The 26,721-nt window shown below is 33.6% G+C and overlaps 1 protein-coding gene across 5 annotated transcripts in view; it reads right to left on the bottom strand.

The window, feature by feature from the left end:
• Positions 1 to 26,721, bottom strand: part of LOC126820647 (disks large homolog 1) — a 358,192-nt gene that overhangs the window by 257,091 nt on the left and 74,380 nt on the right. The window contains exon 1 of one of the 5 annotated variants that reach the window (XM_050548761.2): positions 592 to 848. The exons of the other annotated variants lie outside the window; for them this stretch is intronic. Within the exon in view, the coding sequence (XP_050404718.1) occupies positions 592 to 741 (150 nt within the window). The 5' untranslated portion in view covers positions 742 to 848. Of the gene's footprint in view, positions 1 to 591; positions 849 to 26,721 lie in introns of those variants that run through there. 5 annotated transcript variants of the gene reach the window in all.

Raw genomic sequence — 26,721 nt, 5'->3', positions numbered from 1 at the left:
GTACAACCCACATAGAATCGCCCTTTTGCTCTCTGAAGGTTCTTTCTGTGACAAGGTCAATAATTCAGGTCACTTGAGAGCACTTTGTAACCCCTTCTAAAGGCATAAATTATAGGCTATTTCTTCACATTTTGCTGTTTTATTGGCATACATAAGCAAATTCTTAATTTAAAGACCCAGCCAAAATTAGGATTTCTCAGTTTAAAAACATCCAGTCAATGGTTTTAAAACACACTATATTAACATTATGGCCATCTACAAACTGTTTCTTACAAACTCTTTTCTCAAATACAGAATTTGAAATTAGCTTAGCTGACAAAATATGGACTGTTTACAGTAAGTGACTATATAGAGATAAACAATGGGTATTTAAAGAATATTGCAATTACATGTGCTTTCCATGCATATTTAACAATTTATACAATTAAAAGCTGATTGACAAAAATCATTCTAGCTTGAATAGACTTTTTGACTCTTTTTAAGGACACATGATGACAAACTACATGGTGTTATTAAGATATTAAGTTCAAATAGTAAATTATTGGATAAAGTATTATATTTTATTTATTATATAAATACTAAGATACTCACCAGCATAGCAACCAAACATTCTTCATCGTAAGTTATAAGGTCAACATATTTTTTAAAACTCACAGATCTTCCACGATGTCGGTTGCGAAAATGCCACCACGATAACATAGTACGTAGAAGATGATGAACATAAGATTCCCGCAACACCATTATCCACAACCCAACACACAGAATTATTTCACATTTAAAATTACTCAACAAATTAAAGAAATGTTAATGCTTAACAAGTCTATTGTTATAATAATCCACAAACACAAAACTAAGAATATATCCCATCTCTAGCACACAATTCTTCTCTTAAACATGATACCTAACAATTCAATTGAATAAATATCATGGAAAAAGTTTAAATCTGATGTTTTGAATTTCGCTTTATCACAAAATTTGATTCAATCAATTGTATCCAATTTCTCCATTAAATCATTACATCAAATTAAAAAGTGTTCACAAATATAATTGTTTTTGTCAAGCTTGATGCTGAAAAATAATCATGCTGTAATGACCACAAGCTCAATATTATTAGTTCTTATTTAAGGACTATTACACATTTTAAACAGGAAAACAAAACAACTGTGGACAATTGGTTAGCAGTGTGAAACAGTTTTAATAAATTTTTGCTAATCAAATCAAAATTTTTATTAGTAGTTTTGGTCATTTCACATGCAGTTACAATCTATCATGAATACTCGATATTAATTAAATGTAACACTAACAGTTTACTTTTTATTTACCATAGGCCATTTACTGTACTGTAGCTACAGTATTATTAAATTTTGAAAGTTATTGTCAATTTGTAAAATACTAATTTCTTTTATTCATATCTTGTGCATAACTTGAAAGTTACCGGTGTCATATGACATGAATTTGTTTGTGGATGGTATTTTTGACATCAATCATTTATGGGTGTTCAATGAATTCCAACTGTAGATGACATATTTCATGTTGATGTCAAATGGTCTAAATTACCCCACGTCAACAAAGACCTTGGTGTAATTTTGTCCACCTTAGAGTTAGTTACATAGCCATCATGAGTATCACACTTAATCAATTAAAAATGTAGTAAATAAAGCGTTATTCATTCGTCCTGTTCTAAACATTCATAATAGTATTTAATTATGTTTTATTGTGCAGAAATTGCTATGGATATGAGACAGATGAAAGCGTGTGATGTCAAACTTTCAGTTTTGTAAATTGGCAGCTTCTGTAAAATATGTCAAACTCTGAGCATTGTTTTGATCATTGTAAAGGTTATTTAATGCCAAAAATCATAAATCTTACGATCAGACTAAACAATAGACAAAAGAGTGAAGACACACAGCGAAGTAGTCAAGTTTTCCAGACAAATGACCAATAAGTCCATGCATTTATTATGTGTTGATAAGCCTGCCCGAAAATAAAGCCATGTTGCACACCTTAACACTTTTTTGATGAAGATTTGTCTTTTAGAAATCTATAAAATGACTGGTCATTGATGCTTTTTTTCATCATTGAAGATCCACAACCCTCGATCCCCCATACAGGACATTTCATACATTTGTAATCTTTTTTTTTCTTTTGATAACTTTACATATATATATTACACTTTCTATTGATAACTTTACATATATATATAATATTACACTTTCTCCATACCGTTTATGAGAACATGTTTTGTTAATTCCAATATTTAATAATAAACCAATTAGGACCCAACTATTCAGACTACTGATTAAGATTGTTGATTGCATAATAAGTTTAGTTTACTTATCATCAAAGAAGCCGCTACAGCTGTAATCTCGTCACAAAACTGAATTAAAATAAGGTTGATCAGACTTGTAATTCAATATCGGGACCGGCAAATGCAGCAAACAAGAGTAACTCATTATTGGATAGAACTCCTATGCCACACTTGATTCATTCTCTATTAAGTTTTAATTTTAATCTTTTAAATGATAAGCTTGGAATAAATCATGTTAATTGGACCATAATGGTATGACTAAATATGGGTTGATGTATATCAGATGCCATCATGTATAGTATAAACAAAATGATGTTCTACATGCTATTTTCTGTACAAAGTGTGCTAATAAAGACTGAACATGTAAACGGACATATATTGGATAATTTCAATCAAATTAGTATATTGTATAGTATAAGGAATTTAATCAACTTGGCTTCATGCACATTTTCATCAATTGCTTTTACAATTTTAATAAACGTAAACCCAGCCTTCAAAAAAATTGTTTCTTGATGGTAGTTTAATACCTAAATAATGCTAATCTACTGAAAGGGATCTTGATAAACCACTAACTATCTATTTCCTACAATCACGGCATCATGACTTCATTGTTACACCCCTAACTTCTTCTAGAGCTTGACTAAAATAACCTATCAATTTGTTGAATGTTGTTACTTAACCTTAGGATACAAAACAGGATGATTATCTTTTATCAGCAACTTTCTATCACACTCCATTTCATTTTCCTTTCCTTCAAGGCAGCCTGAGAACCAGATTAACAATTTAATTCTCACAACGGCTCAAAAAGTTTCTGGTTTAAAAAGAGTAAAAAGTGACGAAAAATCAATTCTTGTAAAAATTTAATACCACACCGTCGTTAATATCCTGCTGACTATGAAAGAGGAAATGAAAATTTCACGATGGATACCTTCATATAAATTTGTTCACTAATGAGAATTTACTTCATTGTGGATCCTTTAGTTACTGTCTGTCATGAAAACATGAGAGACGTGATTGTCAAATAGAATTACCGGGTTCAATAGCTGACAATATTTCATCTCCCTTTGCATGATAATTTACTTATTCACGGAGGCAATAAAAATCTTGGAGTCAATAATACACCAATTTAAAAGAATTTGTTGTTAAGTACTCTACTCTTTTTGGTTCACTAAAGATTTTGCATTTTTTGTATTCAACAATTATAGGACTCCCATTATTTGTACTCGATCACCAAAGCTATCGACTAATATTTGTGAAGTCTTTCGGATGGGATGAAAAACTGAGGTCCAGTGATTGTCTATTTGAAAATTATGTTCTGTTTATAATGATGATAACGTCTTGGTAATGTTCAGATCTAACTACTATTTGAGTTGCCTATCACAGGATGCATAACTAAAGGACACAAATTTTTATAGGGTTCTGATTTTGCAGGGGCGTAAAAAAAAATTTTGAATTGACTAGCCCAGGGCTAGTATTCTACTGTCAGAAACTAGTCCGGCATTAATTTCCACTTGTCCGTATAAGGTACAAGCTTCAATATTTGGGCAATGTCTGGTTGCCTGTCAACCTATCTTTTTTAATAAAGATCGTAGACTTGATTGCCTAATAATTAAGGATCTAAACAGCTACTCGGTTAACCAGTCACTGTTCAGTCGCACTGGTGAAATGGGGGGGGGGGGGAATAGGGTCAAAGTTGATGACATAGGGTCACTGGTACCATTGAGTAGACCTGTGTGTAAGGAACACCTGTAGCAAATTATGTGGAAATACCAGATATGTTAAAGATACATTATGGGAGATAAGATAAAGAGATGGTAGTTCTCGCTATAATAGTTAAAAACTAGATAGTGTAAAGGTAATTTGCTGAAAATTTCAGTCAAATTGATCCACTACGACCTGTGTGTAAGGAACACCTGTAGCAAATTCTGTGGAAATACCAGATATGTTAAAGATAGATTATGGGAGATAAGATAAAGAGATGGCAGTTCTCGCTATAATAGTTAAAAACTAGATAGTGTAAAGGTACATGTAATTTGCTGAAAATTTCAGTCAAATTGATCCACTACGACCTGTGTGTAAGGAACACCTGTAGCAAATTCTGTACCAGATATGTTAAAGATAGATTATGGGAGATAAGATAAAGAGATGGCAGTTCTCGCTATAATAGTTAAAAACTAGATAGTGTAAAGGTAATTTGCTGAAAATTTCAGTCAAATTGATCAACTACGAGCCGAGAACGAAGCGGGTGAAATTTTCGCATAGTCTCGGTCATCATTACTAAAATCATTAATATAAACAGCATAGTCTCGAATATCCACTGTTTTGATTTAATTATCAATGGCCGTTAAGCGGCATATAGGAATCTAATCCAGCCAACATCGAAGGCTAGCCTTGACATCGAGAGTTTATTATGGTCTGGACAAGTTAATTAATGTCTAATTGATAATTTAGATAACATTTCAGGCCTAAAAAAAGACTTGTAATAAGCAGATTTTGCTCTTGCATAATGCATGGTTAAATAATCAAAGTATTAGAGGGGGGGGGGGGCTTATTTTAAATCAACCTGATTTCAACTGGTTTATACCTGACTTGTCAAAGCGTGCAAGATGGGGAAATGAAATGTCAAGAATGAATGAATAGTAGAGGTACAAAAAAATGTCCATAGGGCTCTGAGTTTTACTACAGAAAATCTATTGTTACGATAGAATATTCCTTGGAATTGGAGAAATAAATGTGGGATGATTTACAGTTTATTACAATTAATTCTCATAACTTGAGGATTGTTAACAGATAAGACCAATAGTCTGTCAAGAATGACAACAGTATACTCTTTCACATCATGTGAGCATATAAAAGAGAAAGATAGGTTGCCAGGCAACAAAACATACGCCCACAGCAGCTAAATCGTCTGAGCAGTCGACAAGGGTCGTCGCATATTTATTCTTTTGTAGGTAATTAAGGGAATTTAATAGACAATTTCATACAGATGACATTATAATTTTCGTCGTTTGAGGGTTCACAAGGTTCTAATAACTAAAACAAGGGCCGTAACTCTGGAAGTAATCTACAGAAATTTTTAAAATTCGACAGGCTTTTTCGTTTTATTAATTCAAATAATGCATATAAATTTCATACAGATTAGGTGATAACTTTTGTCGTTCAAGCGTTCACAAGATTCAACAAAGTTAAACAAGGGCAATAACTGTAGATGTAATTAACGGAAATTTGCTGAAACTCAATAGGCTTGTTCGTTTTACTAATTTAAACGATACATATAAATTTCATACAGATCAGAATAAAAACTACAGTCGTTAGAGCATTCACAAGGTACAACAAAGTGAAACAAGGGCCATAACTCACGGCGTAATTAACAGAAATTGCTGAAATTCAATAGACGTCTTCGTTGTACTAATTTAAATGATGCATATCAATTTCAAACAGATCGGATGATAACTGTTGTCATTAGAGCGTTCACAAGATTCAACAAAGTGAAACAAGGGCCATAACTCTAGATGTAATTAACAGAAATTGCTGAAATTCAATAGGCTTCTTTGTTTTACTAATTTAAATAATGCATATAAATTTCATACAGATCAGATAATAACCAGGTACAACAAAGTGAAACAAGGGCCATAACTCACAGCGTAATTAACGGAAATTCAATAGGCTTCTCCGTTTCACTAATTTAAATGATACATATCAATTTCAAACAGATCGGATGATAACTGTTGTCATTAGAGCATTGATAACTTTTGTCGTTAGAGAGTTCACAAGGTGCAACAAAGTGAAACAAGGGCCATAACTCCAGAAGAAATTAACAGAAGTTATTGAAATTAAATAGGCTTTTTCATCTCACTAATGCAAACAACATATATCAATTATATCAATTTCAAAACAATCACATGATAAATGTAGTCTGTAGAGTGTTCATAAGAAATTGTGGACGACGGACGGAGGCGACGGAAATATACGACCCCATTTCCATGTGGGCGTATAAAATAGACATATTTAAATGATGTGGAAAAACTTGACAAATGACAGGTCAGACAAATACAGATCAAACTAATATAAAATATTTATCAACCCACACCTAGAATAATTACCACAATCTGACCAATACATCAGGCGAAATTCTACAACAACACATTATTCTATACTTCATCCTGTACATCAGTCAACATATTGACATCTATCACATAATCAATAATTATAACACAGTCAGGAACCAATCAAATAGTTATTATCTAATCCAGTTTATCTCCAACCAATAATAATATATAGGAAAAGAAAACACGAGGGTTGCATAAAATCTATAAGAGGATAAAGATACAGAAAAAAGATATTCTAAATATTAGACAGAGATATTCTATATTTGGTAAACGTGTGAAGGAAGGCATTGACATCACCACATGTGAAACAAGGGTGTTCACAATATAAGCTTACTCCCACATAAAAAGAGGGGTTGTATAAAATGAACAACGTGAACTTGCCCAATTAGTGGGAATAATTCTTAACTGATTCAATTATAACATTTATTACTGGGTAGTATATTACTTAGTATTCCTAATCTCCAATACAGTAGCATGGAATTTTTCCTACCATAAACAAGCAAAGATGAAGCAAAGAAATGTCAAAGTGACTTACTAGACCAATCAACTAATTGACAATCTTTCTTAAAATTTGATCCAATTGAAATGTAAATTATCATGTGACTTTTCTGTAGATTGACCCAGTCTACCACTTCTCTGATCAGATGGTGAGAACTTATTATGCAGGCAGTCTCATTTGAAATTAATGAATTCAATCCATACTTTTGAAATACTGAATAGTTTTTAACAATGGTGTCCAAATCAAGATACATGGAATAAATTGATAAAACATATTGCGTCAAAAAAACAAAATCAAAACGGATTTTCTTTTTTAAGTACTATTACTGACTATTTTTAGATTCTAACAAGACCTGCTTAAATGTATGTAACCCTTTCCTTCATTTAGAGTCTTCAAATCTTGATATCCTGATGAAGACCTTTTAGGCTTCTACATTATGCCAGACAAGTAATAACTCTGCTCAGACCATTCATTTTCAAATCACCATCTAACCCCAATTAACCTTTGACAATAACACTTTCTAACTTCACTATAACCCACATTTATCCACAACCAGTGTGTAGGACAATTTCATATTACATCATTAACGAGTTTATTGATAGAGGAAACCGAAAGATCGATAAACTATTAACTGCATGTACATAGAAAATTTCATAATCTACAAACAGACTCATATAAAAACTAATTCCTCTGGTATTATCTGGCATTTCAAGAGATCAAACTACATAAAAGATGCCTGTCCCTAAGCACCACTTACACTGGCGATGGATTACTTTCCACAATATTCTTAACTTTTGGATCATAAAAGAAACAGATTTTTATATCTTAGACCTAAAGTAAATGATTTACTTTTTATTTGAAAAACAAAATTACACATTCATCATAATTTTCTTGTTGTTTTTAAATTTATAAGACAATAAATTTATACGACTTCACTCATGGAGATTTTCGCAAATAAATTATTGATAATATTTACATTTTTTTCTTAAAGTTTTAGTAATTATCATTTGCATTATATATAACAGTTTGTGAAATTGATTATCTTAATATAGAAGTTTAAAGGCACACTTTAACTATGGTGATAGCTGACATTTGTTTATTTGACACATTCATATTCGATGTGTACAAAATTTGAGATGAATCCTAAAATATATTAATATACACAGAATTTACAATAACTTTGTAGAAAATTGAGAATACATGTGCAGTATACCGTACATAACCAGTATTTGTTTTTGTTGTTTGGTTGTTTTTATTAAATTTAAAGGTATAATTATTTATATACATGTACCATCAGTTTTAATATTATTTAAATACAATATTAAATGTAATTTAATTTTTTAGATGACAGTGATCATTTATCTTTAAGATTAATCAATTAATTTTATGTCATTATAAATTACTGCTGTAGAGCACGATTTACCCTAATTTTATCATATAATAATGAGGCTATTTAAAATAACTGTCGCACAGCATGAATTAACTATTCTTATAAAATTTACCTTATTATTGTTAACATGTAATGAGTCTTTCTGAAGTCCACAAGATTAAAATTATTTGTCAAATGAGTGCAATTACCATGCAAGACAAACATCAGCACATCAGAGTAAAATGACCATTTTTAATGGCTTCCTTCAAAGCTTCATTAACCTTATTCCTATTCACAATAAACTTAGAACAATGCCATCCAATTAACATCAGTTTCCACAAAATTAATCATCTCCGGAGACTCACAGGAAGTGAACAGTTGCTATGGTTACAATGGAACGCCACATGTATTAGAGATAACAGAATCCTTGCCGCATGGAACAAATTTTTCATTAAACTTTTTAAATCCCAGCTTGTCTCATCTGCTAAGTGTTGATGAATGTCTATCAGTTGTCTATTTTAAGTTGCAGGCTTCCATCATTGTCATGTGCCACCTGTCATCAGACAATTATATGTCACTATACCATGATTGTTGGAAGATATTTCCCTTCTCGATCAAATCAATACTCACAACTTAGTCCTAGACTCCATATCCACTCACTACAACTAACATAACTAAAATGGAAATCTTATATCATAACCTAAATATAATCCGACTCCTACTTCGTTCCAAAAAGGTTCAAATACTGTAATGCTCACAAATTGTTAGAGAAGGCTCCTACTCCTAGCACTCGGCAAGTCTCTAGCGTCTAATCCAACTTAAGCATTGATCTCTTTAAAATGGCCTGGCCACATTTATATTATACATTGTCCTCCATGTACAATGTCTAGAGTCAATTTCCACATATTGTATTCCTACCAAAGAACAATTTAAGACAATGTAGCTATCATTATATTCTGTCCAAGACATCTAGCTTTCTTCCAAATAATTCAGAAAAGCCGAGATACTCTGCTTGTTCAGTATCATAAGCACACTCAAGACAATTATTAATAGGTTACATGTACATGTTTTCAAGACAATCACTTTGTACAAGTATTATCATCAATAATTCTTTATATATCTCTCACTGGAAATAAGTAGAAGCTGTACATTCTATGGACCAAATTTACTTATGTCTTAACATGCTGCTTTTAAGAAAAATATATATGACATGACCTGGATTTTATAACCATAAACAATAAACACACATATTCGTATAGATTAAGTAACAAAATTAAAATTTCATGCACACTATGTATTTCAGAGATCTGTAACATATTGATCCCATTCATCTGATTTAAATTTTGGAACAACCTCATATCCGCAGTCACTTCAAGACAACAAAATTACAACAAAATGTTTTCTTGGGTCTCTGAAGTGATATATAGTTTTTCAATTGTTTCATGTCTGGTCTCAAAATAACCACAGTAAGACAATTCCAACTATTGAGATTGAAAGTTGTAATTGTTTCAAAATAATGAATAGCAAAGACTACTGGAATAATAACACTAAAAAAAAAATAATAATTTCTGAAAACAATGCAGTAACTAGTTTAGGCAGAACATCTTTTTTAAAGCTTTTGGATTTGTGATTATTCATTTCTGGAACCAATCAAAAATGAATCAAAATGTACTGCGTTGTTTAGAACTACCCGAATAATTAAGAAATGGTAATCAAAAGTGATCAAAAAGTAAGCACATCCTGGCTCAAGCATGCCACCCATCGTTATTTATAGCACACTGTATTTAATATTTTAATTAAATATTTCTGTCATATACATGTTTATTTATTTTGGCCGTACATCTGCAATTGCAGATTTGGTGCTGCTGGCTCATGCGTGACACCCATTACTACTTATTGCACACTACATCTAATTATTTAAACAGGTCTTTCACATATATATGTTAATATATTTAGGTTGTACATCTACAGATTGCAGATTTTGTGCTGCTGATATAAACTTAATTCTGTTATAAATTTAAAGCAAAAATTGGTCCCTTATGATCTAGAAAGCTGCAGACTTGAATCATGATTAACAGTTTAACTGGTAAACTTAATAAGGTCATTGATAAATTAACTTGTTAAAACTGTTCTGATCACAACTTGAAGTATTCCACTCTTGGTAATCAGAAGTTGTACACAGCACACTAAAATACAACCTAGAGTTAATTATAGTGTAAATAGAATAGTCTAATAGAGTAGAATCAAATTTGTTTTATTATCTCATCATCAGACAATCTAAATATTGATAAAGCATTTATTTCATTTTGCTTCCAATGGTGGACAACATTCTTACAGAGAGGATTAAGTGATCTTTGTGGATGACTATAACAATGATCATCCTCTTATATTAAACACAAATACGAGTTACCATGATTACATAATCATATTCAAATGCATGAATAATTTCAAACTTCTGAAATACAATAACAAGAAATGGACCTTGAACGAAAGGGATTAAAAACAAAACATCTTAGGCTAGTATATTACAGAAGGGACAAGGTATATCACCTGTCATTTTGTTTTCTCTCGTTTTTTCCTCGATTATCTCAAAATAATCACTTACACTTAACACTCGCTCTTTTATTGCAGACAAGACTTTATTTATAGACAGCTATATACATCTGAAATGGTGTCTCAAAAAAAAAATGTTATGCAAATGAACAGTAATAATATTACCAATTATGGAACTTTACACATTCCGTATACCAATGACATGCTAACAAAATGCGTTCAAAAGCAACAAGAAATGTTATGAAAATGAACAGTAATAATATTACTAATTATGGAACTTTACACATTCCGTATACCAATGACATGCTAACAAAATGCGTTCAAAAGCAACAAGAAATCTGCACCACAAATTCTCATGTTTAAATTAAAGGAGAAATATGGCACAAAATTGATACCGAGCTTGTATAACATTCAATTAACTAGATTATTCAACCTGAAATTCTCTGATATGGAAATCATGACCAGGCAACAATACCCAGCAGTATAGTATTCTCCTACTTTCAACAACAGTGATTAAAACAGCTCATTTTGTTAGCAAGACATATCAATCATTGGTGATACATGTTTTTCCCTTGCCACAGAATGCATTATCTGTGCTCTTCGATTATAAAATTTACACAAATAAGCTGTGGAATTAGACTCATATACTTCAGCTGTCAGGGTATTTAGATTAGGAAATTGATCATTACAAACAGATCCCACAAAAAAATAAAAACTCCGGAGCATCTCTGTGGTTTTATCATTATGCAAATATGATAAGTCTCCCACAAGGCTAGCTCAGAATTCTGGATATCAGAATCTATAAATAAATATCAAATTTATTTCAACTACACCACATTGCATTCGTAAGAGTGACCAACCAATTTTCAATTTAGTGATGACTTACTTGAGCAGTCTAAAATGCACATTTTAAAGCTAGCACTGTAAGTTTTGTTCATAAGATATGACATTATTTGGGGTGATAAACTACATATTGATCACCAAAAAAATACCAATTTTATTTACCAACTATGCTCCAAACTTGGCCCAAAAAGCATGATAATAAAGGGTGCTGATGACAACAAAAATCGAATTTTCTCAGTTATGCCTGTATGCATTTCCATCAAATTTGGCATGAACACCTGCATAGATTTCCATCAAATTTGCATGAACAATGCTAATTACAAGTCCAAGAAACCAAAGGGATATTTTAAGACTTTTGTTCATAAAAATCTCATATAACATCAATACTTATTTTTGGATAGATTCTCAGGCTATTATCATTAGAGTTGTCACAGATCCTGATATTATTTGTAGTAATGAGTTGAAAAGTTCACCATGAAAAGATAATGTTTTATTAATGGTGCAATTAGTAGCTTGTTACTGTTGATTAAGATAGTGTCCATACTTATTACTTCATCGATAGTTGTTAATATTAACATACCATTTGATTCCCACTTATTTTCTCAATTGCCTTTCTTGACAATGTCTATATAAAACCCTTTAATGAGATTTACTTTTTAACTTAAACAATAAGAGTGTGTGTTTCGTTTTTTCAAATCGCAAATTTCAAATATATCCTAGGTATTGCACACCTAGCATTCTTTAGTGCCACCGTCTTCATCAGCCCAGTTTGGAGCAGAACAGTAGGACGTTAACCCCATTTCATTTCATTTCTTTAGTGCCACAGTAACTCAGATCTTGGTTGCCATTAGCCATAATAAAAAAACAAAACATTTTTATTTATTTCTGTAAACAAATACAACAGTTACATCAATAGTGTCGAATCTGTTGGGGTTCTTTATTAAATACATAGTTTTCTGTTCTTTATTAAATACATAATTTTCTAAGTAAGAACTACCAGTAATTATCAGAAAAGTTCACTTAAATTATAACATATATTTTTGTTGTCCTTCAGCATTATATAAAACAGGACGCTTCTGATCAGTTACAAAAGTTATATCCCTAGTGTCGAATCTGTTGGGGTCCTTTATTAAATACATAATTTTCTAAGTAAGAACTACCAGTAATTATTTGAAAAGTTCACTTAAATTATAACATACATTTTTGTTGTCCTTTAGCATTATATAAAACAGATCCCCAGAACGCTTCTGATCATGTACATAAAGTATTCATGTTATTACAGAATTTATGCTTCAAGAATTTCAACATAATATTTAGTACATTTCGGATATGACTTCCAGTTGGATCGAAGCAAATTAATGCCGCGTTCTCACTTGTCTCTTAACTCTTTCACAATAGATTGTACATGTACAATCTAAATTTATTAGTCGTAAATTGCCAAGATCGTACATTTACGACCTAGTTCCCCAAGCTCACATGGTGAATTATTCGGGTTGAAAGGATCCTGGCGATATTATATATAAAACCGGAACCCGAAACATTCCCGCCTTCAGAGAAATTTATTAGTAGTAAATTGCCAAGATCGTACATTTACGACTTAGTTCCCCAAGCTCACATGGTGAGTTATTCGGGTTGAAACGATTCCGGTGATATAATATACCGGAACCCGAAACATTCCCCCCTTCAGAGAAATAGAGGAATGTACAAAGGAATTACAAAGTTTGTAAGAGGTAAGGCATCAAGAGGGAAATTCATGTCTATTGCAAACCAGCGACTGCCAGGTAGGATACACCCACAAGCTAAAAACAAACAGGATTTTTTGTACAATTGTGGGCAATAATCCAGAAAGTTATGGTCTAAAATACGCAAATATCAAAAGGAACTGAGATCTTTGGGATAGAGATCTTTGGGATATAAAGATATGTTTTAAGTTTCATCAAAATCGGATAAAAATTTTGACCTCTAGAAGGTCCACAACCTTCAAATATTGCAAACTTTACACAATTTGCATACCAAGAGCGGCCATTTTTTCGGGCAGTTTCATTTCGATTTTCCCGAAATTCCAATTCAACCTTCATTATGACCTCTAAAGAATCTGTGAGCTAAAAATGTGATTTTTCGAAAAATCAGGAGCCATAATCCAGGAAGTTATCAAAAGGAACCAAGATCTTCGAGTGTAATAGTGATATATTCATGTTTGTTTTTTTCTAAATTGGATAACCAGCGGCTGCCAGGCAGGATAGGCCCACATTTTTCAAGAGATGGATAGAGAACAAGCTAAAAACAAAAATAATTTTTTGTACAATCAGGTGCAATAATCCAGAAAGTTATGGTCTGAAATACGCAAATATCAAAAGGGACTGAGATCTTTGGGATATAAAGATAGGTTTTAAGTTTCATCAAAATCGGATAAAAATTGTGACCTCTAGGGGGTCCACAACCTTCGTATTTCATACTTTTACACAATTTGCGTACAAAGAGCGGCCATTTTGTCGGACAGTTTCATTTTGATTATCCGGAATTTCGAATTCAACCTTCATTATGGTGGAATGGTGAAGTATTTAAATGGTTTTTAAAATCGGAAAAAAATATTTGTGACCTCTAGAGAATCTGCAAGATAAAAATCCAGAAGTTACGTTCAGATATACGCAATAATAAAAAAGAACCAAGATCTTAGTGTGTAATGATGATATATTCACATGTTTTTTTTTAAAATCGGATCTTTGGGTTAAATTGTGACCTCTAGAGGGTCCACAAGCTTGATATACCAGATGCTATACACTATTTGCGTACGAGGGGCGACCATTTTGTTCGGCAGTTTTGGTCCCATTTTCACAAAATTTGAACTCAACCAAAATTACGGTGTAACAGTGATACGTTTGAAAATTGTGACCTCTGGAGAGACCACAAGCCAAAAACGTGATTTTTCGTACAATCAGGGGCCATAATTCAGGAAGTTACAATCCGATATGCGCGAATATCGAAAGGAACCAAGATCTTTGGGTTATAAACATGCATTTCAAGTTTCATCAAAATCAGATCAAAATTGTGACCTCTAAAGTGTCCACAAGCTAAAAACGCGATTTTTCGTACAATCAGGGGCCATAATCGATGAACTTACGGTCCGATACCAGGGCTGTCGGTAATTTTTCACAGTTGATTAGCAGCACTGCTAATCAAAAAGTCCAATTTTTCCAAATTTGTTTAGCAAATTTAAATTTGATTAGCAGTTTTTCAGTTTCAACATAAAAACCTAAATAACTAGATATTACAATAGTTCATAACAAATATGATTAGATTCCATTCTTACTATTCTTAGATTTTTTTAGCACTGCCACAAGCACTTGTGACAGTTTGTGAATGTGATGTAGACATTTAGTTATGTCTTATGCATGAAGCCAATTCTTAACAGTGACTTCCAAGGCCCCAATCATTTTAATTGTTATTTTTTTGTTACGTTAGAAATCTTCGTTAGAAAACAATTTCGTCTGCTTTTTATCGTGTATTGCTATTTTTGTTCAATCGGGCGCACCTCGATTAACTAGACACACACGATATTTTACGGGAATTTTTACTTTGATTTATCATTTTACAATACGTTAACATATATTTATTTTTTTATATTTTATTTACAATACGTGGGGGATACACTGAATTTATTTCTTTCAAAATGAATATAATATAATTACTTGATGTCTCGCAACGTGCACGTGAGTGGTACTACTTGATTCCCTATTTCCGGTTTAATGGTCCCTATTCATAGAGTTATGTCCCTGTATTATATAGTACCGTATAATGAATTGTGTCTGGGTAGTTCGAGAAGAAAATGTCACACGGAGAATTCAGTTTTGTTTATAAAATTTTATTCAACATTTTATACACGTTGAAAGTGTTCAGAAAGCCTTCTAGTCTTCAAATGTGGATTATCCTTGTGTCAGTATCCAAAATGACAGGCATATTAATGATTCGCAGTTACTGCGAATCAAAAACTTTAGATTTTAATTTTTGATTAGCAACGGACAAAATATGTATCGCAAATTGCGCTGCGATACTGGTTGTCGGCAGCCCTTCCGATACATGCCAATATCGAAAGGAACCGAGATCTTAGGGAGATAAACCTATATTTCAAGTTTCATTGAAATCGGATAAAATTGTGACTTGTAGAGTGTCCACAAACAGGGGCGACGACAATATACGTCCACATGAAAATGTGGGCGTATAAAAAGGAAAACAAGCAATAAAAATAATAATTTAAATCATCTACAGGTCTACTAATTTCTTTGTTGTACAAATTCTGCACTGTTTTACTAAATATTCAATACTACAAAGAAAAAAGAATGATATAAAAATCTTGTTGAAGCTTTTCGATTCAACCTATTAATCCTGGGAATCCAAGAAAATCATCTGAGACAATTTCTCTCAAAACTAAGGCCCAATTTTAACATCTCTTGTCATATGAATTATTTTGTTCTGTTTGCCTTTCAAAAGGAATAGTCCCAGTAGAAAATTCTACTGCCGCAAAGCCATATCATGAACGTGATTTGATAAAATCCATTTATCAGATTACATTCCCCAATGTTAGTATGATTCTATTAAGAGAGAAGCCTGGCATCACCAACAGTCAGTCCGATATTATCATCCAATACACAAGCTTCTGGATGATTTCATCTAATCCAAAGCTTTCAAAACAATATGAAATAAATATTAAACTTGAACAAAATCTGACAAGCAAAGAAAACAAAATAATCACTTTTGCCAATCATATTTGGTAAACTTTTTAGAGATCAACAGGCAAATTTTTGTTTCACTTTAAATTTGTACTTAATCTTCTGCTTCTACTCTAATAGTAATACTACAAACATGATCTTTACTTATCAAATATTGTGTTAATATTCATTCCGTATCTACAAAAATGGAATTGCAAATTGTGTAGTCTATCCAGAGTGTATTTAAGGCCAGGTTTGCACAATTTAAAACTTATTTTTCAGTAGGTGCAGTATTTCAGAAAAGTTTGATAATGCTCGAAGTAGGTTCAGCTTCTGGTTCTAAGTAGTGATCGATGTCTTGTACAATGTAGTATACAGAGTATTCGTAATCTTTCCAAAATGTTTTTTCCATTTCCAATTACATTTGGAATGTGTTAATTTAATTTTCTCACATCTGTAAAATTGGTGGGCAGCAACATTGTACCTTAAAGGAGCTAAATCGCTAATATTTTGGAACTAGACATTGACACAAATGGGTCGCAAAGCATGTAATATAAATGTATATAAACTGATTTACATTCAATCATTTCCGTTTTTACTCTAATTTCAAATCAGTTATGTTTGATGAAATATGCCAGAAGTCTCAATCGAGGGCAATCTCTAGCGTCTGCTTATTTCAGTCTACACTGATAGTATTTATTGCGCATGCTCTCCAGATAAGAATCTGGCATCACCGTTTGACACGATGTGTGGAATATGTCTTGCCTCGTTCTTCGAGTCATTTGTTACAAATGGCACTGAAACGCATTATGGTACACAATTCGTGTACCAATGGTAAAATGTTATTTTGTCTTAAATATTGGATATCAGATATACATGCATTCCAATGTACACATGGGACCTTGGTTTTCCGTCTCAACCGAACGAGAGGACAGCTGTACTTGTCAGGCCCTCCGCCCTGCACCACTGACATGGGGAAATCACATCAGAAAATCTCAATGAACTTTCTCGGCCAATGCAGGGATCAAACACCTGACCTCCAGGATAGCAAGCCAGCATCTTATTCACTTAGCCACCGTGGCTCCCTGAATATAGAGGATGATGACAGTAATAAACAAGCCAACAGTGAGGCTGATGTCCCCCGCCGAAATCCCAAAGTAAATAGATGACACATTAATTAATCGCACATTTATTTTTTTCAAAAGTATCGAGCAATCAAACTACACACTAAGTTTCATCACTCTCTATCAGATAGAATCAAGATTATCTTGCCCCAAAGCATCGACCAATGAAATTGATTAGCGCTGCTTAGCTTTAGCTTGAAATGTTAATCATTGAAATCAGTCAAGACATTCACCTAATGAACACCTACATCAGGTTTAAACATTCTACCTCAATTAAAAGCAAAGTTTTTATGTTCCAAAGTCTTGACCAATCAAATTGCTTATCGCTCCTTAGCCTTAGCAGAAAATTCGCACAATCGAACTTAGTCAAGGTAATGATATAATGAATCTATAGCCCTGTCCTATAAGGTCTTATCTCCCCTGGGGAAAATTATCTCCCCTGAGTAACTGTAAATGACGCCACTTCCATAGAGTATTGTCAACTAGGTGTCATGGCGTCAAACAATGAAAATCATTCACCGGAACCGAGTAAACTTGAATTTGACCTTTTAACTGTGAATGAATTGAAAAGTTACCTGCGCAACCGTGGAGAGTACGTGACGGGGACAAAAGCCGAGTTAGTTAAGCGAGCGGTAGGCGCAAATTCTTTGAAGAAAAGACCGTTAGAGGAGTTGCGTTTAGAAGACGAAAACAGAGGACATCAAAGGTGACTGGAAAGGTTTATTTCACCACTCGGAGAGGTTCTTCCAGATCCCATAAGTTTAAAAGATGGTTGGAGTACTGATACAAGATATATTCCTAAGATAAATAACAGTGACCTTTATAATTATATGATTTTGAGCAAACGGAGAACGCTCGACTTAGGACCAAATAATGCAAAACGCCAGTTGAAGGCGAAGGTATTTTATGAAGATGGACATGTACATTCTGTGTGTTACAATGACATTTCACATGACAATTCACACTGCTATGTGAAAGCAAAGGTTATTCCATCCCTGCCAACACAGACAGTGACACAGAAACCAGATTATTCTGTATGGATTTGCATGGCAAAAGTAACTGGACACGTCCATGCTGCTGGCTGTGACTGTAGTGCTGGGTATGTGAATTTAAATTTAAATTTATTCATTACTATTTAAGTAAAATCATATTAATAAATATTATAAGTAATTAAGGTGCCCTTTTCTGCATTTAGATTGACTAGAGTACACATCATAAATATGTGTCGGTTTTAATTACTCAATAGAACTAATGAATTAATCAGTTATATCTATTGTTTGTTTGGTGGTGCAGTCAACTCGTACCAAAACCAAGTCATACCCAGTACAGTAGTTAAGTCGTACCCAACAGTGGTTAAGTCGTACCCAAACAACATTCATTTGTATGTTGTTGTCAACCTTTTTTTTCCTTTAAAAAAAAAACTAAACAATATTTTTTCTAATTTTAGAGAAGGAGAATCTTGTAACCACATTGCAGCATTTTTGCATGGCTTGGTGGACATTTCGGACAAAAAGACCGATGGACTTGATGCATCAACATCGAAGGAATGCAAATGGAACCAGCCTCGGAAGCGCAAGCTCAGTCCCCAAAGGTCACAGAACATAATATTTAAAAAACACAAGTGGACAGACAATGAAACAGTCGAAAAAGTCGAAGATAAAAACAAATTGGAAAATGCCGCTAAAAGGCCACCGGTTACTGCAATTAACCTGGAGTCTTTTGCAGACAAGTTACGGATATGTGCACCTCATGCTGCTTGGCTACTCACATGGGAAGATTCGGTGCCAAGATTAAATCCAAAAGTGTTACTGCCACCACTGCATAAAATTGACTTTAATTTTGCAGACACTTGTGACTTGAAAAGTGACAAATGTGTTAACTTCTTTAAGAGCTACTATGAAACATTATCTTTAAATCAAGATGCTTGTAACCAAATAGAAAAAATGACACGTGGCCAACAAAATAATAAAACATGGCGTATTGCAAGACATGGCAGAATAACAGCTTCTAATTTCGGGACTGTTTGCAAACGTCGACAAACAAATGAGGCTACATCTCTTATTAAAAACGTACTGGATTATTGCCCTTTTGACAATAAAATTGTAAAATGGGGACGTGACCATGAGTCTGCAGCCAGACTTAAATACTGCAAAGATATGAAGGAAAAGTAACCCAATTTAATTGTGCAGTTGTGTGGATTATGTGTCTGCAAGGAGTATCCACACCTGGGAGCAAGTCCGGATGGCCTAGTAATAATTGACAGTGTAGTTGAAGGGGTGATAAAAATTAAATGCCCTTATAAATGTCGATTTTCCACATTAGAGGAAGTCGCAAAGGACCCGCAGTTTTTATGTAAATATGAAAATGGACAGTTGAAACTTAAAAAAAATCATTCTTATTATTATCAGGTGCAGGCACAAATGGCAATTACAAAAACAAAATGGTGTGATTTCATTTTGTGGACCTTAAAAGATTATCACAAAGAAAGGATCGAGTTTGATGCTCTATTTTGGGAACACTACCTTGACCATGTTAATTTATTTTATATAGATTTCATTTTGCCACAACTCTTCTCGCGAAGAGTGAAGCGAGGAAAACCTCTCTTCTATTAATATTGCATACCCACGTAAAATTCTGAAATTTTTTACCCTTTCCATCGCACGTTCGACATCAATGCTTAGATTAGCTATACATCTTGTTTCCTCAACTTCCCTCCTTGAAAATCGCTTTGTTTTGAAGGGTGGTATTATCAAATCAATGCCAAGAGGTGTGGTCAAGTCATTTATTAGGAAGCCCTTGTGTGCCATGATAGCATCGCCAGCCTCACATAGACCTAATATACCAGATTTTTTAGTAATTTGCTTGTCACTTATACCCCCGGACCAAAGATCAGAGGCAAATGATATGTTTCCACTGGGGCTTATTCCGAGAAGAGCTTTATATGTCATATGTGATTTATAGCTTGAATACAGCAAAGATTTATTTTTCAGAGATTGGGGCGTTTCTGTAAACAGTTCTGTAAAGTCTATTATTACTTGACAATTTGGATACTTGCGCTTGAACTTATTTGGCATAAACTTATCTACCACAGCACGTGATTGCCAACATGTCAAAAAAGCCAGTTTTACATGTAAATAATTAATCCACCTATCGCAAATTACACCACATGTCGATTTTGAAATACAAAATCTGTCTGCTATATCCTCCAATAACAAACCTAGTCTTAATCGCATGAGCACAAGGAAAAACTTGTCTATCAGCCGCAGACTACGTGGTCTTCCTGAACTGCCTCCAGAGCTGTGTTTGTTTCGTGTTGTTTGCTCCTGCGCGTCGGTCATCTCATCAAACAATGTTTCGAACAGTTTTTTATTTGGTATTCCAGTATAAAACATACATTTTTGATCATTTTTGACATCTTCATGTCTATAAACTGGTCTAGTACACTGAGTTTCGGCATCTGTGGTTTGCTTTTTAATATCACTTATCAGTGGATTGGCATATGTAAAATTGTTATAAAACACAGTCTGGGTACAAGCATCAGATGAAATTTTTAGCATCAGTTTGTCACTGTCAGTTTGAGTCGATGATTCGTTGGTAGTAGCTACATGTACATCAGTCTGCTCTGATTTATTAACTGCCTTTGAAACAGAAGTTTCTTTTACAGGTCCGCAATAGTCATGCAGGTGTACAGAAGATTCTTCTGTGGAGAATGATGTCTTAAAATTTTCCTGCACTAATGCATACTCATCTGCATCGATGGGGCATGCTAGAGGTTCTATTGGTTCACGTTCAGGTTCTGCGACAGGTGCGATATCGTCTACCTAACGTAAATATATGGAGAAATTATTAAGCAATGAAATTGCCGCCGAAAGACAGGGCCACATAAATTATCAACAGTTGCATTTTGGCCATTTAGCGCCAAGAGCAAACTAAACAATTTCATGAAAATACATTAGAAATATAATAGGACATAAGGTGATATTGGGATGGGGGGGGGGGGGATTGAAGATATACCAGCATGGCTAGTATCGATAAGCAATGGCTGTGGCATCGAAAAACTCCTTTCATCTTAAGGGGACTGGAACTTGAATGCAATTGAATATAGGCCTAAGCTAATGATATTTATTTTTCATTGTCAAGTGGGCAGACGAAACGAGTACCGGGTAGGCCTAATGTAGTAAGAAATGGCAGATTATCCATATTCCGTAGGCCTAAAATCATTTTATTATACTGTTGATATTAAGCTTGTTTTGACCCCCGCACATTGATTGATTGATTGATTGATTGAATCAGTTTTGAGGGGGGACATCAAAAGGGATCTATACTGCAATAGCCTAGGTTTTAATTTTTACAAAATACTACAGTAAATTTTAAACAAATATTCGAAACGGTTCATACCCTGTTAGTTTGGAAGATTTTTTCGCCGAACACCGACGGGACAACATTTAGCTCATACATTCCACCAACAAAGTGCTCCGAACAAAGACGTTGAGTGTCATTATATTTGTAGCCTTTCTTTATCAATTTAATTCTTCGTATCCAAGCTGTTCTGATTTTATCGTTCATTGGAAACCTATGCAACGTAACTGAGCGACCATTTTGTTTTTTCCCTCGATAATTTGAACAAACAGTACAATAATGACGATTTTTCGGTGATTTGGCGTCCATTACGGCAGGCCTAAACAACTCCGGAAGTCATAAAATTCTTTGAAGTCAAGATTTTTTATCTTTTATTAGTAAAGAGTAACGTAAAGGGAGATAATATTCATACCTTATGGGACAGGGCTATATACAGAGTTTCATCGCTCTCACTTCATTATAACCAAAGTTATCATGCCCCTAAAGCATCAACCAATCAGATTGCTTATCTCTGCCTACCGTAAGCAGACAATGTTCATCATCGAACTCCATCAAGGGATTCACCTAATGAATGCCTACACCAAGTTTGAACATTCTACCTATTATCGAACTTAGTCAAGGTATTGATGTAATAAAGCTATATACACCAAGTGTCCTCACTCTCACTTAATTCGAACTAAAGTTATCGTGCCCCAAAGCATCAACCAATCAAATTGCTTATATCTACTTACCCTAAGCAGAAAATGCTCATCTTCGATTTCCATCAAGGCATTGACCCAATAAACACCTACACCAAGTTTGAACATTCTAGCTCAATTAAAAGGAGAGTTATTGTGTTCCAAAATCTTGGCCAATCAAATTGCTTATCGCTCTGCTTACCCTGAGCAGAAAATGCTCATTATCGAACTTAGTCAAGGTATTGATGTAATGAAACTATACACCAAGTTTCATCACTCTCACTAAATTAGAACTAAAGTTATCGTGTCCCAAAGCATCAACCAATCAAATTGCTTATGTCTGCTTACCCTAAGCAGAAAATGCTCATCTTCGAACTCCATCAAGGTATTGACCTAATAAACACCTACACCAAGTTTGAACAATCTAGCTCAATTAGAAAGAGTTATTGTGTCCCAAAAATTGTGACGGACAGACAGACAAACGGATGGACAGACGGACAAACCCATTTAAATAGTCCCCTGCTTTCATCGGAAGGCGGAGGACAATTAAGAGCTAGTAGAAGCTTTTTCTGACTTGAGACAATATTCCTTTTCGCCTGCTTCAATATATGATGGAAATTAAATATAGGAATCAGACAGTCTCCAAGGAGATAAAACAACAAGTTCATAAACTATTTGGACCGAAGTATGGCAGCCAATTTGTCTATTTGTGTGACTGTCCACCTCTAAATTATCTTATACTTTCGATCATTGAAAACAACTTGAAGAGCTGTATTGACAAAGTCATCTGCACAGTTTGAAATGTTTTTTTCAAAATCCAGATATTTAAGGAATTTCAAGTACTACATGAATCATGGAAAAATGGGATCAATGGTACTTTTGAAATGTTTGTGTGACCCAACCAAGAAATCAGACAATATACATTTATTGTGAATTGTATTGTTTTTCTGGAAAGTTGATGTACACATATAATAATTTCCCAAAGGAAAATGAAGCTACTGCAGTCCTAAGATCTAACCTGATCTATTATAAATGTATCATTATTATATAAATATACCAGATGGTCTTATCACTATTTTAATGGTCTCATGAGAAGCTTAACAACATCACTATCAGACCACAATATCACTTCCCAATACATTTTATGGTCATTTTATCAATTTCTTGTCACAGCTAGTACAATACTGATAAGCAGAAATATTCCCTAAAGTTCCTAACTAAAATAGTCTTGATTAAATAATGACACAGCAGACCATAATGTCCAACTGATAATATGCACTAAACAAAGATGAGGAGTGTGCTATTTTACACAGATATTATGATTGATAATTAAATAAGTTCTTGTATAAGGCAGAGATCGTGAGTTATAGTAACTTGCTTAATTATAAACGTGTTGTATTATTGATCAAGCCACAGGCCAACATTGAACCACCAATTTTTGTGATATCAAATAATCGTTGAATGTGTAATGGCCAATTTTGCTATGAGGGTTAGGAAAACATTAAGATCAGAATTTCTTTTTTGAAAACTTGAGAGCGAAAATAAATGAAATGAAATAAAATGAAATGGGGTTTAACTTCCTACTGTGTGCTTTGAGGGAAATTTTGCCTGGACAACGGTGCCATGGCCTACTCTTATATCAAATTCCAACTGCCAAGCGATCTTTTACCTGCACGCCAAAATATACACAGGACCTTTTTTTTCATCCTATTTGATCGACTAGACAGCCGTCCTGAACAACTGACAGGGGGAAACCACGCCAGAAAATCCTGATGAACTTTCCCAGCCAACACCGAGAGTGAACCTATGATCTGCAGAGTCGCAGTGATAGCAAAAACTGCCGATTGCAAAGAGATAGAGTGATCTTAAGATCTATCTATTGACACAATTCTCACAAAAAGTGTTGTTTTACAATTTTTATGTAGCTGAACAGGGTGGGTGGGTCTGGATCCACCCCTGCACCTTGGGTCAATTCAGGTATTCAATATTATGACAAACAGATGTGTATTAATATTTTTGAGGATCAACAAGCCAACATTGAGGCTGATGTCCCGCACCGAAATCCCGAAATAAATAGATGACACGTATTAATTAACTGCACATTTATCTTTTTCAAAAGCGAGAAACCAAACTGATTATCAACTATACACTAAGTTTCAGATTAGCACTCTCTATCAGATAGAATCAAAGTCAAAGAAATTGCTTAGCTTTTCCAGAAATGTTAATTATTGAACTCGGTCAAGACATTCACCTAATGAACATCTACATCAAGTTTAAACATTCTACCTCAATTAAAAGCAGAGTTGTAATATTCCAAAGTCTTGACCAATTAAATAGCTTATCGATCCTTAGCCTAAGCAGAAAATGCTCATTATCGAACTTAGTCAAGGTACTGATGTAATGAAACTATACACCAAGTTTGATCACTCTCACTTAATTAGAAGTAAAGTCAGCATATCCCATAGCATCAACCAATCAAATTGCTTATCTCTGCTTACCCTAAGCATTGACCTAATAAACACCTACACCCAAGACAGACAGACAGACGTATTTCAATTCGAAAAGCAGGGAACAATTAAAAACCGACACTAGCTTAAAAGATATCGAAAAGTAGGAAGATAGTAGAAATATACGTTTTTTTCATATTCCTTTTGCACGATAAATTTGAATTTTGTTTGATAACAAAAGAAATATTGTGCCATTTTTTCATGGTTACCTATATATATTTCACTTAGTTCCTTGTTCATGCACAAAATATAGGATTCTAGTAAATAAACTTTTTTGTCAGTCAATACACTCAGCTGACCTTTTTCATCCATGATTTACAATAATAACATATTTTCTCAGTTTTGAAAGCTTCTTTCTAAAAAAAAAATAAATTTAGTTTCCATTTACAATTCTCAAGACACAATTTCTTTTACCCAGTATATTGACTATAGTAATATACATTTTTTATTTCATTTTTTTCCCACAACACTGCGTAAATATGTAATTGTCTATGAATTAAATGTCATTATACATAATTGTATTATAAGAAAAACGTCTGGAGACTTTCACATGTTCTTTGAAAATAAAAGCATTGATAATATTTCCTTTATTAATATTAGTATATATTACTGAAAAACCTATTGAAAGACAATATTAGTACAAAGATCGAATTTGCTTTTATGCCACAAAATGTCAAGATACTGCTTTCAGTCTGGATCAACAAAAGTCGTAAAAATAGATAATAGACGATCATGAGGTAATAAAATTGTTGTTTTTAAGTCTGAATCATGGCCACGACTCTTGCACATTTTTTTCTTTTTTAGTGTGTGTGTCCTCGATTCTTCTAAGACGATACTTAAAATTTACTTCCAGGAAAAGTTTCAAGAGCGGTTGCCAGGCAAGATACGCCCACATTTTGCAAGAGATGGATAGACAACAAGCTAAAAACAATAGCAATATTTTGTACAATCAGGTGTCATAATCCAGAAAGTTATATGGTCTGAAATGCAAAAATATTGAAAGGGACTGAGATCTTTGGGATATAAAGATATATTTTAAGTTTCATCAAAATTGGATAAAAATTGTAACCTCTAGAGGGTCCACAACCTTCGTATTACACACTTTTACACATTTTGCGTACAAAGAGCAGTCATTTTGTCAGGCAGTTGTGGCCAGATTTTTACGAAATTCAAACTCAACGTTCAATGACGTGTAACAGTGATATATTAAAAAAAAATTTTTAAAATTGAATACACATTGTGACTTCTAGAGGATCCACTAAAGTTAAAAATACAATTTTTCGAACAATCAGGGGCCATAATCATTAAGGTGTAACAGTGATAAATTGTGACCTAAAGAGGGAGCACAAGCTAAAAACATGATTTTTCGGACAATCAAAGGCCATAAGTCAGTAAGTTATTATCCGATATGCGCGTATCTCGAAAGGAACCAAGATCCTTGGGTTATAAACATTTATTTCAAGTTTCATCATAATCAGATCAAAATTTTGAACTCTAGGGGGTCCACAACCTTGATATACCACATTTTTACACTATTTGCGTACAAGGGGGAGCCATTTTGTCGGTCATACTTGTTCCGATTTACACGAAGTTCGAAATCAACCTACCTCACTGTGCAACAGTGATATATTCAAATGTTTTTGTTTGTTTTTTTTAAATCAGATAAT

The sequence above is a fragment of the Patella vulgata genome, chromosome 1, assembly GCF_932274485.2.
Source record: "Patella vulgata chromosome 1, xgPatVulg1.2, whole genome shotgun sequence".
NCBI lineage: Eukaryota > Metazoa > Mollusca > Gastropoda > Patellidae > Patella > Patella vulgata.
This window is presented reverse-complemented; position numbering and strand designations above follow the sequence as displayed.